Here is a 16,445-nt window from a genome sequence, read left to right as displayed (position 1 = left end):
TTATACCTTGTCCAATCTCTGCATTAAAAAAAAAAAAAAAAAAAGGAAGGATACTTGGGTGGCTCGGTCGGTTATGCATCTGACTTTGGCTCAGGTCATGATCTTGAGGTTCATGGGTTCGAGCCCCACATCAGGCTCTGTGCTGACAGCTCAGATCCTGGAGCCTGCTTCAGGTTATGTCTCTCCCTCTCTCTGCCCCTCCCAGTGCTCGGTCTTTCTCTGTCTCCTAACAATAAATAAATGTTACACTCATTGACCATAAAACAAACTGATTTAAAAAATAATAATAATAATTAAAAAAAAGAAAACTAAGGCCCAGGGAATTCTTTATTTTTAATTCTTATATCAGCTAGGAATATTTTAAGCTACAAATAATAGAGCAGGTGGTTTAAATAAACAGGGTGTTGTTTGTTTGTTTTTGTTTGGCTTTCTCATTACTAGAAGTCAGACACTAAGCCACTGTTGGCATTGTTTCTTCAGTGATGGTGGGGCTGACCTCCTGGCGATTCGGGGAGATTTCTTTGATTTTTAAAAAAATCTTTTTAACATTTATTTATTGTCAAGAGGCAGAGACAGAGCATGAGAAGAGCAGAGACAGGGGGAGACACAGAGTCTGAAGCAGGCTCCAGGATCCAGTTGTCAACACAGAGCCTGATGTGGGGCTTGAACTCATGAACCGAGAGATCATGACCTGAGCCAAAGTCAGATGCTTAACTGACTGAGCCACTCGGGCTCTCCATCTTTGATTTTTTCTTTCAGCCTTTTAACCAAAAGTTTTTGGTGTTGTTTTTAATTCTACCAATGGTTTCTAATTGCTGCTTCTTCTCTTTCAGATTCTCTGTCTTTATTTTTTAAATAAAATGATACTCTTGTTGGGGCACTGGCGTGGCTCAGTCAGTTGAGCCTCCAACTCTTGATTTCGGCTCAGGTCACGATCCCACGGTTGTGGGACCGAGCCCTGCATCGGGCTCCATGCTGAGCATGGAACCTGCTTAAGATTCTCTCTCTCTGTCCCTCTGCCACTTCCACCAATCGCATGTGCATGCTCTCTCTCTGTCAAAGTAAAAAAAAAGATATTCTTGGGGTGCCTGGGTGGCTCAGTTAAGCGTCCAACTTTGGCTCAGGTCATGATTTTGCAGTGTATAAGTTTGAGCCCCGCATCAGGCTCTGAGCTGACAGCTCGGAGCCTGGAGCCTGCTTCGGATTCTGTGTCCCCCTCTCTCTCTGCCCCTCCCCTACTCATGCTCTGTCTCTGTCTCTCTCTTTCTCAAAAATAAATAAACATTAAAAAATATATATCCTTGTCTTAGGGATGAAATATCTTTAATTATTTCTATAGTAATATAGACTTTAAAAAGTTCCCTTTAAGTTCTGTGAATCCTATTTATTTTTCTTGGGTCAGTTCCCTTTGTTCATTTCTGTGGTGTGTGTGTGTGTGTGTGTGTGTGTGTGTGTGTGTAGGTGTGTGTGGGGTGTGTATGTGTAGGTGTGTGTAGGTGTGGGAGTTTGGGGGTGTGTTTGCGTGTGTGTGTGTATGAGTGTGTGTGAGTGTGTGTGGGGGTGTGTGTGGGGGGTGCTGTTAAGTCTTCTCAAAGGTCTAGTACTTGTTTGGCCATCAGTTTTGATTTGCAAACAAAGAGCCAGATCAGTTAGATACACCTCTATGTGATTTCCTTGCGTCTTCTCTCCTAGTACGTGGATCTCTCCCGGAGTGGCAGGGCTGACTGACCGTCAGTGTAGACCAGCAGAGTTCACTTGGGCAGACCCTGCATGGGGCAGGCAGGTGCACAGTGCAAAGTGCCCCATGATGGCTTTACTCCAGGAGGTCAAAGGCCACATGGGAACCTCCTCCTTCCTAGTGATATCTCACTTTCCTTATAGCAGTAAGGGTAGGGAAAGGGTAGATGCACCTGCCCCAGGAGTAGCCCTTCAGGTAGTTAACCCTGACTTCCACAGACTTCCCACTTCCTCTCCACAGGCCCGCTGAACACTCTAGGCCTTTGCAGAAAGGATGGCCTCATATCCACTTTAGCCTTCTACCCACGTTCTGGGCTATGGCTCCCTACGTGCCAGAGGATCAGTATGGTTTCCTGGGTTTGCTGCTGTTCCCTGGCCCATTCTAATGTGATTATGGATCCCCTCCCCGTTTCGTACTTCTTTACTGCCACTTCAGTAGGATTATGAGAGAGAGGCAGGGATCAATACTTGTGTTCAGTTCTCCACCATGAACTGCTTACCCTAAATTATTCTTTACAGTCTGAACATGGAGAATGGCAGCTCTCAACAGCTGTGTAATATTTAAATATAGTATGGGTAGGGGCACCTGGGTGGCTCAGTCGGTTGGGCATCCGACTTCAGCTCAGGTCACGATCTCGCGGTCTGTGAGTTTGAGCCCTGCGTCGGGCTCTGGGCTGATGGCTCAGAGCCTGGAGCCTGCTTCCGATTCTGTGTCTCCCTCTCTCTCTGCCCCTCCCCCATTCATGCTCTGTCTCTCTCTGTCTCAAAAATAAATAAACGTTTAAAAAAATTTAAAAAAATATAGTATGGGTAAAGGGTAGGGAAATCACTTTGGGGTAGGGAAGGAATTTTAAAACAAGTCACAACAAGTGCAAAGCTTCAGGGGAAAGATTCATAAATTTGACTGCATTAAAATAAAAGCTTCTGTTCATTAGTGGATACCACAAAAACCAAAAAATGAAAAAACAAGCCTTAAACTGGGAGAGGCGATCACACATTCCTGATGAAGGATTACTGTCCAGAATCTATAGAGAGCTTCTCCAAATTAATAAGACAAAGACAAAGGGCCAACAGAAAGATGAACTAAAGCATGAATGGGCCTTTCACAGCAGAGAAGACATAAATGGCCAATAAACGTATGAAAAGACGCTCACTCTCATTAGTACCCAAAGAAACGCAAAAGAAAACCACAATAAGAGGGCACTGTACACCCACCAGATTGGCAAAAATTCAGAAACCTGAAAAGCCAAGCCCTGACACGGTCTTCTTGAATGCTGTGTTGGGCAGTCAGCTGATAGAACTGCTTTGGAGAACAATCCAGCACTGTCTTGGAAAGTGCCTTTCCCTACCACTCAGCAATATCACTCTTAGAGTTACTCCCCAGAGAAGTCCTTGTACTCCTGTCCCCGGAGACTGACGTGCAGAACTGACAGTGGGGAACACAGGGACGTGGCCGAACCTCTCCAACACGATGTTACAGGAAGAAAGTAAGCGTGCAAGAATATGCACAGTATGATTCCATGTGTGTAAAGTCTAGAGGTTCCTAATCGCGTGAAAAATAGTCCTTTTGGGACGATGCATACATATGTATCCTTAAAAATGAGAGGAGGGGCGCCTGGGTGGCTCAGTTGGTTAAGTGTCCGACTTCAGCTCAGGTCATAACCTCGCAGTCAGTGGGTTCGAGCCCCGCATCAGGCTCTGTGCTGACGGCTCGGAGCCTGGAGCCTGCTTCGGATTCTGTGTCTCCCTCTCTCTCTGTCCCTCCCCCCGACTTGTGCTCTGTCCCTCTCCTGCTCATGCTCTGTCTCTCTCGTTCTCTCTCAAAAATAAATAAAACATTAAATAAAAAAAATAAAAAACGAAAGGAAGAGAACTGTAAACACGAAGTCTACAAATTGGGCTACGTCAAAGGGGCAGCAGGACGTGCAAAGTGGGAGGGGCGCGGGGGACCTCGAAAGCATGGCCACGTTGTAGTTCTCTATGGGAGTGCTGCGTAGGTGGCTTTAAAAGTTATCCTTGGTGCCCTTATATGCATTATGGACTTTCAAAAAGTCATATAGGACAGGACGTAGATTTGAGGGAAGAGACAGTTAGTGAAGAATATGCTAAAGTTCTTCCAAGTTCTGAGTAACTGTTACAGTAGAAGGGATTTTCTTTTGCCTGCCTCCAAAGGCAAAACTAGGATCAAAGAGTAGACTTCCCGGGAATGTGGGTTTTAGCTCCTGTAAGAGACCTTGTGGCGTATCAGGTGTTCACCTCCTCACCAGTCCGCATACTAAGCTGTCGCCCACGTGAGCTTATCAGTCTACTCACAGACACTGAGACAGAAGGAGGAATTGCTAACCTCATTTTATACTAGTTGCAAAATCTGGTGTTCAGAGAGGGAGGAGCCACAGCTGAGACCAGAACCCAGGCGTAGGGTCTGAATCCCAGACTCTCCCTAGTACATCCTTGTGTCCCTCAGAGCTGTGTTACGGTGTGCTCTGTCCTAAGGGTGTCCCACGCAGATTCCTGTACCATGGGGGAAGATGGACAGTGGCTCTGAGCTACGGGCTCAGGCAGGAGCCTTCCAGGTGGATGCAAGTCTCCTAGTAACTTCTAAGGCTTTGCCAGGATTCCAGTTAAACTATGAATGTCTTTCTCCAGAAGGCCTCTCGTGTCTGCTGTGGTAGGGGTATTATGGCGTGTGACCATCAAAAGGACAAGAGCTATGGCTTTGCTCTCCTTTCTAAAGTGACTCCCCCTTGTAGGGTATCATTCTCGGGACAGAAGCCAAGAGCCCTGTTGACCCCAAGCTGCTGGCAAATTTCTCTTGACCTCCCTGCTCATGTGCCAGGCTGGGCCATGGGGTGGGGGAGGAGGAGTTGGCTCAGAGAGGATCCCTGAGCTGCCGCACATGCTGGGTGATCTGAGAATGGTTTTAGGGGTGGGGGTCCCACCCAGGAAGCTGCCACATCCTGTCTCCCGCCCGCCCTGTGGCCCCCAGAGCAGCACGTGCTGGAGGAGCTGGAGAGGCAGGCGGTGCTCGTGTATACCCCGTCCCGCAAGGTGAACGGCAAGCGGGTGGTCTGCTACGACGACCGCTACATTGTGAAGGTGGCCTACGAGCAGGACGGTGTCATCGTCTCCAACGACAACTACCGCGACCTCCAGAGCGAGAACCCCGAGTGGAAGTGGTTCATCGAGCAGAGGCTGCTCATGTTCTCCTTTGTCAACGATCGGTACGTGGTGGCACAGGGGGTCCTGGCATGGCAGGGGGCTGGGGTGACCGGCAGAAAGCCAGTCCAAATAGCCTAAGCCCAGCGGGGCTTGCCATCATGGGCACACCGTACCAAAGCAAAGGACACCCAGTCCTGGAGACAGAGCCCACTGGAAGTCACCTGCTCTCTCCCCCGGGGTCCGTAGAGGCTCTCTCAGTCCCTCTGGGTCTCCTCTCCATCGCGATCACGATTCCTCAGCAGGGCTGTTTTGTCCCAATTGTCCATGACCTTTCTGTTCCCATGCCCACATGTGGTTGACCTGGCAAAGAATTGCCCCACAGGTGGGCCAAGCTTGAGCTTGGGGCACCATCAACTTGTTGCTTTTATTTATTTATATATTTATTATTTTAAATGTTTGTTTATTTTTGAGAGTGCACATGGGGGAAGGGCAGAGAGAGAGAAAGAGAGAGAGAGAGAGAGACAGAGAGAGACAGAGAGAGACAGAGAGAGGGATACAGAGAATCCCAAGCAGGCTCTGCACTGTCAGCACAGAGCCCGATGAGAGGCTCGAACTCACGAACCGTGAGATCGTGACCTGAGCTGGAATCAAGAGCCACCCAGGTGGCCCTTGTTGCTTTTATTTTTAAAGCATTTACTATAGGTAAGAGCACTGAAACAGCCATCCTGGGGAAAATCGGAACTTTGTTGCGCTTCCCTTCACTTGTTTTAGGTTCACGCCCTTTTTTTTAAGTTTTGAATTACGTACGGGAGTCATCTTTTTTGGGGGGTTGAGAAGAACTTGGAACTAAGTCCATCGCAATACCTGTTGTTGGTTGCAATTTTCAAGAGCGTCGAGTTGGTTCTTCTGTCCCCTAGGTTGGTTCCCCTGGGTCAGGTCCACCCTGAACCAACCAGCTCCAGCTGGGGGAGGGCAATGTCATGGACGCAAGGCACAAACCTGTTAGCAGGTGCTGGGCAAGGGCCCCTGGACAGAGCTAAGGTGGGGAGGGAGCAGTGCGGATGTCGTCAGGCACGCTGAGGGCAAAGGCTAGGGGTCTGGCAAGGTGGCCATGGGTCTGAGACTTAGCCGGGGGCGGGTGGGGAGGCAGGGTGCAGAGGGTAGAGCACGCTGGGATATCACTCTCACTTCGCTTTCTGTTCCAGGCAGTGATAGCTTGACCCTCATTCTGGGCTCTTGGACTGGCCTTTAGAAATATGGTTTAAGAGAAACTCCCAACTCTGTGACGACAGGGGCTGTATGTGCCTTGTCTGCCATGGCCCATCACAGGCACTCAAGAACTAGTTGTAGGTGGCAAGTGAGTGAGTGAGTGAATCAGTAAAGCGAATGGCTGCGGTCCTGGGGAAGGGAGAGAGGTGACAGGTCGGCTGGGTCAGGCCACTTGCGCGCGGCAGGCCCGTTCCTGACCTCGAAGCCCAGGAGGCAGTGTGGTGTTCTGGAAAGAGCTAGAGCTTTGGAGGCAGCAGATGAGGTTTCCAGTGGAGGCTCCGTCATTTACGGGCTGTGTGTCATGGGGGAAATCCCTGTCACTGAACTAAATGTCCCTCACCTTGAATTAACCATACCTGGATTAATCATATTTATGTTTGAGATGGTTCTGAGGACTAGGGAGAACTGTACCCCGAAGAGTACCTAACTGTACCTAAGAGTAGCACTTACTTTCAGGCCAGGCCAGGACGTGGTGCCTCTAGAGGGCACTGTGCCCCTACTACTACCCTCCCAAGCCCCAGAGCAGAGGCTTGCAAGCAGCCAGCTACCTGCTCCCCGGCCCCAGGAGTCCCCATGGCCATTTCCATATACTCAAGGCCAGCAGCTCCCTCTATCCAGCTCAGGCCTGGAGAAATCTGGAAAGTCTGGTGACTGTCGGTTCCAGAAAATCCTCACTGAAGTCTGATGGATCATGGCTGCCTTTGGCCTGGCCACAGCCTGGGGCCAAGGCCAAGTCCTTTTGACGCACCGGCGTCTGCTAAGGGCCTGCCAGAAGGTCCCCCAGCTGCCAGAAGGCAGAGCCTCCCTGCCTGCCTGTGGGTGAGGACGCCTGCCCCAGTGCCCTGGGCACGTCCATAGGGCCCTCTTGGCCCAGCTCACCGTGGCCAAGGCCTAGCAGAGAGCAGGAGGTAAAGCCTTTGGGAACCTTTAATAACCGCAGTGGGCGGCTCCCCAGATTCTTGGTCAGGGCCCAATTCTGAGAAGCCGGCTGTGTAGCTGGGATCTGAGCCATGGAGGCTGCCTGGGACCAGCGACTGCCCAGTTCTGGGCTGGCCTAGGGTATGTGGTCTGCATGGTGGGACTCAGTATGACCCTTGACTCTCAGAGGGACACCAACCCCTGAAAACAGCCCCCCACTTAGGAACCACAACCCCTCTAGCGGAACCTTTGTATGACCTGGAAATGCCTCCTGGGAACGAAAGTATTCACATAAAAAAATGGATGGCCCTAAATGAAGGGCGTTTTCCTCCCAAGGAATGTGTTCCCCTCTGAGCTGTGGGCACACTGACGATGCATTCCCTTCCTTGTGAGGCTTAATTCCAGGGAGATGGGAAGGGGCAGACAGGGGGCAGGAGGGTATCAGAGAACGGGGCCGGGGTCAGGCAGCCCCGGAAGCTGAGACCAAACCCAGAGCTCCCCGGGGTTCCAAAAGGACCTGCACTGAGGCTCTGTGTGCCGGCTACACCTGCTTCTTCACCGGCTCACTGGCCGGCATTTCAAACCGTATTAATATTTATCCCCCACCTGTATATGTCCAGAGCTGTGGGGCAACACAGGAGACCCAAGTAAGGGAGCCCGCAGGACTAGGGCTGTTTGCAGCCCTGGGGAGGTCTGGACAGTGAGAAAGCAGCACAGGGTCACTTTCGGACCCGGGGCCCAGGGGAACCCTAGAGGGATTACGCTTCAATTTCAGTGCATAAAAATCACCTGGGAAGTTGTTAAAAGGCAGATTCCTGAACCACCTGAGAGTCTGATGAAGCAGGTCTGGTGGGAAGCCAGGAGCCTGCAGTTTTAAAGGCATCACCGGGTGATTGCGGCCCTTGCTGGACGCACACTCGGGAGAGGCCCGAGGCTGCTCTCCTGAGAGCCGTGCTCTCTGCTCATGGGTTCAGTGAGAAGGGAGGGCTGTGCTGCTTTCAAATGCTACACGGCCCCGGGGTGGGGGGGGAGAGCCCTGGATGGTGAGCCCCGCCCAAGGCCGGCCGTGCCTGCTGCGCCCATTCTCTCGCCCGGCTGGCTGGGGCCTGCTCCCCATGCAGGTGCTGGTGGTGAGTTTCTGTGGGTCTAGCAGTTGCCCCCCTGTGCTTGTTTTACAGGTTCATGCCTCCCGATGACCCCTTGGGCCGCCGGGGACCCACCCTGAGCAACTTCCTGAGCAGGAAGCCCAAGCCCCCAGAGCCATCCTGGCAGCACTGTCCATACGGTGGGTGGCACCCCCATGCCTCGCGATCCCGGTTCAGGTCTCGTGTGAGGGCGGCACAGGGCACAGTCAGAAGTGCTGGCCTGCTCGTCAGCAGGCTGGGTTCTTGCCTGGGTTCTGCTCCTAACTGGCTGTGTGACATCGGAGAGACCGTTTAACCTCTCTGGATGGCACTTGCTGACAAGGTTGTTATAAGGATGAACTGACATCCTGGGTGACTGTTGCATGGGAGTGTCTGTGAGGGCCGGATGCCGGGGTCCCACACAGGGCAAAGCTGTATGGTGTGTACCCCCAAGCTCCTCCTTCTCAGTCCCTCCCCCTTGCACTCTGCCACATCTGTCTGCATCCCTCCACCCCTCCCTCCACCAGCCCTCCACCCCTGGACCTTCATGGCCTTCGTCAATGCTATCCATTAAGAATTAAGGCTTTTTATCCCAGAGCACTTCTAGCCAGCTCTTTCGCTAACTTGCTTTGGCAAGTTCATTTGCTCGTTTAATGCCGCCAGGGCTTGTTTTTCGTGTCCAGAGAAGTTCAAAGTCATATTCAAAGTCATTTCTTGTTCGAGTTAAGGTGACCACACACACATTCACGTTGGTTCACCTTGCTCCCATACCCTCTCAGAAGCGTCCAGGTCTGGGCGATAAACTGCTTGATCACCTCTGTTAGAACAGCCTGTTGGGGAGGGCAATGATCAGCACAGGCGATGAGGCCAACGGTGGAAACTGTGGCAGACTGGACGTGCAATCCTGTGCGGGGCTCACCCGCTCCCCACCCTCTCCACAAGGGTGGCCCCATCCACAGGGTTCCCTGGGGAAGTGGAGGCCCAAGGTCGTTGGATCTAGAGGTTTGCTTTCAGTCCCTGGTCGAAAGGAGTTCCCATACGGACAATCTCCCGGCCTGGCACTGAGATTACTGGGTCCAGCGCCCTACACCAAGGGCGTGGGTACTGCACCCTCACCCATCTAATCCGGCCCCGGGACACTTTCTCCCCTCCTCCCCTTCTCGTCCAGCCCCAATCGTGAGACTCCTGAAGGGGGCCCGAGGAGTCTCCAAGGAGAAGGGCCGGGCGCCGACCACAACCCCCACACCCCCTCTCCTACCCGAGGTCTCACCCGCCCTCTCCCCCTTGCCCCCTCCCTCTCAGGCAAGAAATGCACCTACGGCGTCAAGTGCAAGTTCTACCACCCCGAGAGGCCGCACTTGGCGCAGCTGGCGGTGGCCGACGAGCTTCGCGCGCAAACGCGGGCCTGGCGGGGCGCGGGCGCCGAGGCGGAGCGGCGGAGGAGCGCGCGGGCGGCCCGGGAGGAGCAGGGCGGCCCCGGGGGCGCTCCCGCCGCGGCCTGGCCGGGGCCCCCGGAGCCCGGCGTGCGCAGCCTGCACCCCGCGCGGCGGGCGGCCGACGTGGCCGCGCTCGAAGCCGGCTTCTCGCGCCTCGCCTTCAGCGAAGACCCTGGGCCCCTCGGGGCGCCCCCTCGGGACGCCGGCCTCGCGCCCCGGCCGCGCCGTCCGGACTGGGGGGCGCCGGGGGCCTCGAGGTCCCCGGGAGCCCTGCCCGGCCTGCTGACCCCCCAGGTCGGGCCGAGGGGGGGCCACGGCCCCCCGCACAGTGATCTCCCCCAGCGCAGGAGGCCCGCCGAGCCGCGGGCCCTCCAACAAGGGACCTGCCGGTTCCCGGGCCGCTCGGCCTGGGCGGAACGCGGCTGGGGCGACGGCGCCTTCGGGGGACCTTCGGGGTCCCCGCCTCCCTCCGCTCCCGGCGAGGTGGACGCGCGTGCCCGGGCGCGCATCGCGCTTTGCAGCATCTTCCCGCCCCACCAGGTGGACAGCGTCATGGCCCTGTTCCCGGCGCTCTCCGACGTCACCCGGCTCATCCTTCTCATCCAGAGATTCCAGACGTCTGGGGCTCCCGTGGGGAAATCCTAAGGAAGTCGTGCAAGCCACCGGAAGTCCCAATCTTGCCTTGCCGCTTGGTCAGGGCGGATGGTCGGCCTGCCCCTGGGGCGAGCCACCCTGCAGCCCTCTTTTCCTTCAAGAAGGTCAGGGAAGCCGGCTTCCTCACCCTCAGCAGCACCCATGGTGGCACTTGATGACCCTCACTGACACTGCAGGGCTTGCTGCTGGAGGTCCGTGTCCTGCAGAATGAGGCTGGCCACATCCATGGAAGGAGTGGCCTCCTATGTCTGGAAGACTAGAAGGTCCCATGACGGCTCCAGGGGTTTGTCCAGAACACTGCATGGCTGTTTTGTCAAGCTGCATTTGGGATCCACGAGTGGGTCACAACGTCAATTTAGTGGGTCACACCAGAAGGAGTGGTGTCGGAAATCTCAGAGCACAGGCCACATGGCCAAGCTAAGTATGAAACTCTTGTGTGTTAACTACACGTGTGTGCACCTGTGTGCCGTTGGTAGCTGTGCAAACTTAACGTGGGTCATGGGCAAAAGTTTGAAAAATCCTGGTAAATGGCCTTGGCTTTTACTGTATCACGTGACATCTGAAATACGTAGTCAGTTGACTGGTGGAGGTCTTGGTGTCTGATGGGTTTCATATCAGCTGTTTCTTACCTCATGAAAGGAACCTAGAATTCTAGCCTTGATGGGTGGGTCCGCTTGTCACTCTGTGTGGTTGGAGGTGGGGCAGGGGCACATGGTCTTGAGGGCAGAGCACAGATCCTCAACTGGTTGAGCCTTCTAAGTCACACCTGACTCTTGAGTCAAGGCCCAGTGAGTCAGGACTTGTGCTCAGAAACCTCCAGGTGGGTCCGTGAAGAGCTGGGATGAGCCTCAGTCATGGGGGTTTATCGCCACCTTCCACCAGTGCTGTTTCTTCCAGCCAGCTACTGCTTTGAGTTTTGGGGAGGAGGGACCCACCTGCTTGCAGTGGACAGGACATGAGACCGTGCTTGCGGGGTGTGGACCCTGCGTCCTCAGGGGCCCTGGCATCTCTAGTGGGCATCCACCCGTTCACTCTGGGTTACAAGTCCAGATGTGCAGGTCTTAGCTCATTCGTTCGTGAGGACCCTTGGTGGCTTGGCCATCAGGGAGAATGTGAGGCACCTCCCAGTGGAAAATCAGCTCCCATCCCCCAAAAGCTTCCTGCAGATTGGCGAATGCAAAGGGAAACTTTTCTCAGTGCATCGTTCAGCGTTGTGGACACAGAGCAGGGTGTACCCCTGGGCGAGTCTGCTTCTAGCCCTCTAGTTCATGGTAAATGCCGCCAGTGGAGGTACAGTGACGCTGTGTCTCCCTGTGACCCCTTTGACCTTCTTTTTTTTTTTTTTTTTAAGTAGGCTTCATGCCCCATGCAGAGCCCAACTTGGGGCTTGAACTCACAACCCTGAGATCAAGACCTGAGCTGAGATCGAGAGTTAGATGCTTAACCGACTGAGCCACCCAGGCGCCCCCTTTTCGTCTTTTTAAACCAGATTCTTAGAGTGGCTCCAGCCTGATCTGTTCTTCACCTCTTTTTTGCACCCACAGTTATATCTTAGTATTTTGGGAACTTAGTCCTGAAGAGGCCCCACCCTTCCTGGATAAAGTGGATTTCCCTCGTGGTGTTTTGTTTTGTTTTTTCCTTTCTTTTGACAGGACAACTTTATGTGTTTGTCTCTTGGGTCTGTCTCCTGACGTAGAGCCGTCTCCTTGCTGACTTACAGTTGGAGATGTTTAAACTGCTTCCTTTGAGGACAAGTTTGAGTTTTAGTAAGCTGTAAAGCTATTTTATTTGGTTCACTGTGATGAAGACAAGCACAAAAACAGGTGAAGAGACAGCGCTTTTCAGTGTAATCCCCTTTGGAATTTTTTCCAGAGTCTTGGTACGTCTTTTTGACACAAAGCATGGATGGATGGGTGACTGAAATGTTCCTAGTTGCATAACTGTCACCGTGATCCAAAAATAAATCACTTTTATCCACACCTGGGCTCTCTGTTACCAAATTGTACATCATTTTCTCCCATGGCGGCTTCTCCCCTTAGGCCAAGTTTTCACGTCAAATATTGTGGGTGTGAAAACTGATGTTGTGGCTGCTTTATTTAGTGTTATTCCTCCCTTGGGGGTGAGGAGGCTGGGATCCGCCTTTTCCAGGGGAGGCCCAAGGTGAGAACATGCCTTTGCTGGATGTTCAGCCGGCGGTTACCAAGGACACAGGTTGCGTATCTGTTTGCTAGACTCTTAAAGTCCTCGTTACAGAACCACAAAGCAGTCTCATAAAAGCCGCTCTTCCTGTGTACACCTGCAGCAGAATCCTTGATTGCTCAGATCTGAGGAGCCTGCTGCTATACCGTGCTTTTGCTGGGGCTGCTTTCCCAGAGGCCTCTGGGCCGCGGTTTGCGGCAGAAACTGCAGAATATCAGGGGTTAAGGGGGTAGAGGCAGGAGAAGCCACTCACGTCAGCCTTGCTCCAGATAAAATGAATCCCAGCCCTGCGGAGTTTACACAGAATTCATGTGGGGGACAATGAGCCAACTGCCCGCTGGCACGGGTACAGCTTCCGGTCTCTAGGAGAACAGTCCCTGTCGGGAGAAGAGCGTGGTGGGGGGAGGGGAAGAGGCATTAAGGAATGGGTGATGGGGGAGGGGGCTCTGGGAGATGGAACAACTACTTGGAATCACAAATCCCACCGTGACGGAATGCACGGAGCCAGGCCCAGCTACTTGTGGGGCCCTGTATGGATTTAAAATGCAGGGCCCCCCAGGGGCGCCCGGGGGGCTCCAGCTAAGTATCTGACTGGGGCTCAGGTCGCGATCTCACGGTTCGTGAGTTCGAGCCCCACGTCGGGCTCTGTGCGGACAGCTCGGAGCCTGGAGCCTGCCTCGGATTCTGTGTCTGCCTCTCTCTCTGCCCCTCCCTTGCTCGCACTCTGTGTGTCTCTCTCTCTCAAAAATAAAAACACGTTAAGAAACAAATTTAAAAAAATGCAGGTACCTGTTCGAACGTGGTCAAGAATGTCAAGACAGCACAGCATTCATCCAAGCATGGGGCCCTTCTAAGTGGGGGTGCCCCGTGTGCCTGCCTACTGCCCATGAAGCTGCCCGGTGTGGAATTACCAAGTGTGCAAGGGAACATTTTGCACGCTCAGAGTGTCAGAGCCCAAGATATGATGTGCACACTTCATAGCTGGGAAAGGCCACGTGTGTCCAGGGAGGGTCCTGGTCCCCCCGGGTCTCCCCCTCAGGGACTGTCTACTGCACCCCCCGAGGACTGACTGAGCGGACCTTCCTTGGCTTTCTCTGCCCACCTCTGACAACAAGGGGCAGAAGAGGAGAAGTTAAGGGTCCTGGGAAACCAGACGCCGGACCAGCTCTGTCCGTATGAGTACGAGAGGGCAGTAGGGGTGGGCCCAGCTGGGCAGCGAGTATACTGGTTTGTATTGGGCAAGGCTCTTTGGGTGCGGGCATGGCTTACAAACCAAAGGTCAGGAGGCCAGGGGCAGAGGCGGCTTCAGGGTCGGCTGCAATGAGGGGCTTGAACCCTGTCTGTCAGAATTCTCTCTTTGGTTTTCTTCTGTATGTGGATTATTCTCTCCTTCTGAGGTTTTCTCTGCACAGCGAGGGCCACTGTGTTGGCAGACCCAGGCACGTGTCCTTCCAGCTGAAGGACTTTCAGCCTCAGAAAAATCCTGGGAAGAATTGAGTGACCTGACTTGGGTCATGTGCCCAGCACTGAACCAGTCACTGTGAGGTGTTGCCCTAGACGCATCTGGGTCTCACGGCCCCGTCTGGCTCAGACGAGGGCACGTATTGTGATTGTCAGCTCCCGCCAGACCCCACACGGTTGGTGGGGGAGAGGGGGCGGGAGGTTTAAGGGGATGCCGGGCTCTTCCCTCAGATCTAAGAAGCGGGCACGGTGTCCAGGCAGACAGAACGAACGCCAGGCAAAACAGCGCTCAAATCTGGACTCTGGGCCAGGGTTTAGGATGGCCGCACCGTCCTCCACCGCCGGCTCCGGTGGCACCGGAGAAGGGAGCCGCTGTGTGTCTTCTCTTTCTCGCTTAATCGGGAAAAACCTTCCATCCACAGTCAGCACAGCTCTCTGCGGGAGCAAGTTGGAGGGCCTGCTGCTACAGGGCCTGAGCGATCATCAATCGTCGTGCGCATCTCGCCACTCCCGGACTGCAGCCAGATGAGCACTTAGGTGGGAGACTGCCAAAATGCCCCGCAGAGGAGGAAGTGGCTCTTCAGAGTCAAAAGGTGACCTTGTTCCCTTTGACTCACTTCTGAACCGATGCCCTCTAGAACTCAGGAAGCTCAGGATCGGAGCGCTCAGCCCAGCCGCTGGCAGCTTCGCTGAAAAGGGGGGGCGGGGGCGGGCCCTGGCCCAGCTTGGTAATTACTTAGCTCCGAGTTCCTGGGGGAACAATGTCACCTCTCTGTCCTTATGGAGGAATGACAGACTTAACCCCAATGCCCAGGAACAGGAAAGGTGTGGTAAATAAACAGAAAGGCAAGTGGGCCACAGGGCTCAAAAGCCAGTTGAATGCCGTATATATATCGACTGGCTGGCTGGCTGACGCTGAGTGACAGTGAGTGACACTGACTGGGTGGCTGACAAGGTCTGAGTAATCACTCAAATAGGGTTAGTAAACCACAATAGTTGCGACTTTGCCTGAAGTCCAACTTACTCTTGAAAATGGTGTCTGAGGGGCGCCTGGGTGGCGCAGTTGGTTAAGCGTCCGACTTCAGCCAGGTCACGATCTCGTGGTCCGTGAGTTCGAGCCCCGCGTCAGGCTCTGGGCTGATGGCTCGGAGCCTGGAGCCTGTTTCCGATTCTGTGTCTCCCTCTCTCTCTGCCCCTCCCCCGTTCATGCTCTGTCTCTCTCTGTCCCAAAAATAAATAAAAAACGTTGAAAAAAAATATTAAAAAAAAAAAAGAAAATGGTGTCTGTGTGACTAAAACAAGCCGCACCAAGCCTTACCGATGCCGTTCTTGTTGGGGTAGTGGATGGAGGCTTCTTCCCCCAAAGGAAGGATGGGAAGCACAGGATGGAAATGAGGTCTCCCTCTTTGTGCCGGTGATTTTTTTCCCAGTCCGGCCCCCTTTTCCTTTCTCTGAGACTGTCTCTAGCCCTCGTTTTCTCAAAGCCCCTTCTTCCTACAGAACCACCTTCTCAGTGGTCTTTTGGGGGCCGTGTTTCACTTGATTGTATGTCACTCCTCTGCTCTGTCCTCTTTGGTCTCCTGCTCCCACCGCTGCCCTCAAAGCTCTCCGGCCCTCAAAGCCCTTCTCTCTCCCCTTCCTCCATGAAGTCTACTGGGGCCATTCCAGCCCTTGTGACCCGGTCCTCTTCTCGGATTCTTCACCGCTGTCCCTTCCGGGGCTGGACATTTCCCACTGCCCCAGGGCACCCTTGGAAAGATTTTGCTCTGAGTAGTTATTTGCTGTTCATCATTGAACTCTTTCCTTGTATTTGGGCGTGTAGACCATGCACATTTGAGAGGGTTGGGGCTCTTGTCTTTAGCCTTGTCTTTCCATCAGCTCTGAGGCTAGTCAGGACCAGTAAGGTTATGTCACTGAACCCAAACAGTCCCAGATCCCAATGGCTAGGACCACAGGGTTGTGCTACATTGTGCTCCAGGTCTGTCGTAGGTTAGCCGGGGCTGTGCACACAGAGACCCAGGCTGAGGGAGGATCTGTCTCCAGCTTCCAAGTGGGCGGAAGAAGAGAACGTTCTCAAACGTGCACCGATTCTTAAAGCTTCCAAGTAGATGGCAACACCCGTCTGCACGGGGCAGGAGAACGCGATCCTCCTGTGCGTCTGCTTAGGGTAGGCAGAATGGCACCATGATAGTTTGCCTGTGGTGGCCAACAGTGAATTATTTATTGATTGAAAGCCTTGAAGGAAGAAATGAGTTAAATAAAACATGGTACATTCATTTAATGGAATCGTATAAGCCACTAAAATGATATTGCTGGAGGATATTAATGACATACAAAACGTTGAGCATAGATTATGAAGTATAAGAGCAGATTATAAAAAAAGAATGTGCCATATTTCTCTTTTGTTAAAAACGCATATTATATGGGGCGCCTGGGTGACTCAGTCAGTTAAATGTGTGAGTCTTGATTTTGGCTCAGGTCATGATCT

At 53.4% G+C, this 16,445-nt stretch overlaps 1 protein-coding gene across 1 annotated transcript in view; it reads left to right on the top strand.

Moving 5' to 3' along the window:
- ZC3H12D (zinc finger CCCH-type containing 12D) overlaps window positions 1-12,856 on the top strand; it is a 32,825-nt gene extending 19,969 nt beyond the window's left edge. The window contains exons 4-6 of the mRNA XM_049653041.1: window positions 4,724-4,958; window positions 8,262-8,368; window positions 9,510-12,856. Of these exons, the coding sequence (XP_049508998.1) occupies window positions 4,724-4,958; window positions 8,262-8,368; window positions 9,510-10,288 (1,121 nt within the window). The 3' untranslated portion in view covers window positions 10,289-12,856. The remainder of the gene's footprint in view (window positions 1-4,723; window positions 4,959-8,261; window positions 8,369-9,509) is intronic.
- The last annotated feature ends 3,589 nt before the right edge of the window (window positions 12,857-16,445 follow it).

Source organism: Panthera uncia, assembly GCF_023721935.1.
Source record: "Panthera uncia isolate 11264 chromosome B2 unlocalized genomic scaffold, Puncia_PCG_1.0 HiC_scaffold_24, whole genome shotgun sequence".
NCBI classification, from domain to species: Eukaryota; Metazoa; Chordata; class Mammalia; order Carnivora; family Felidae; genus Panthera; species Panthera uncia.
The sequence above is the reverse complement of the archived record's forward strand: the minus strand, read 5'-3'. Positions and strand labels throughout refer to the sequence as shown.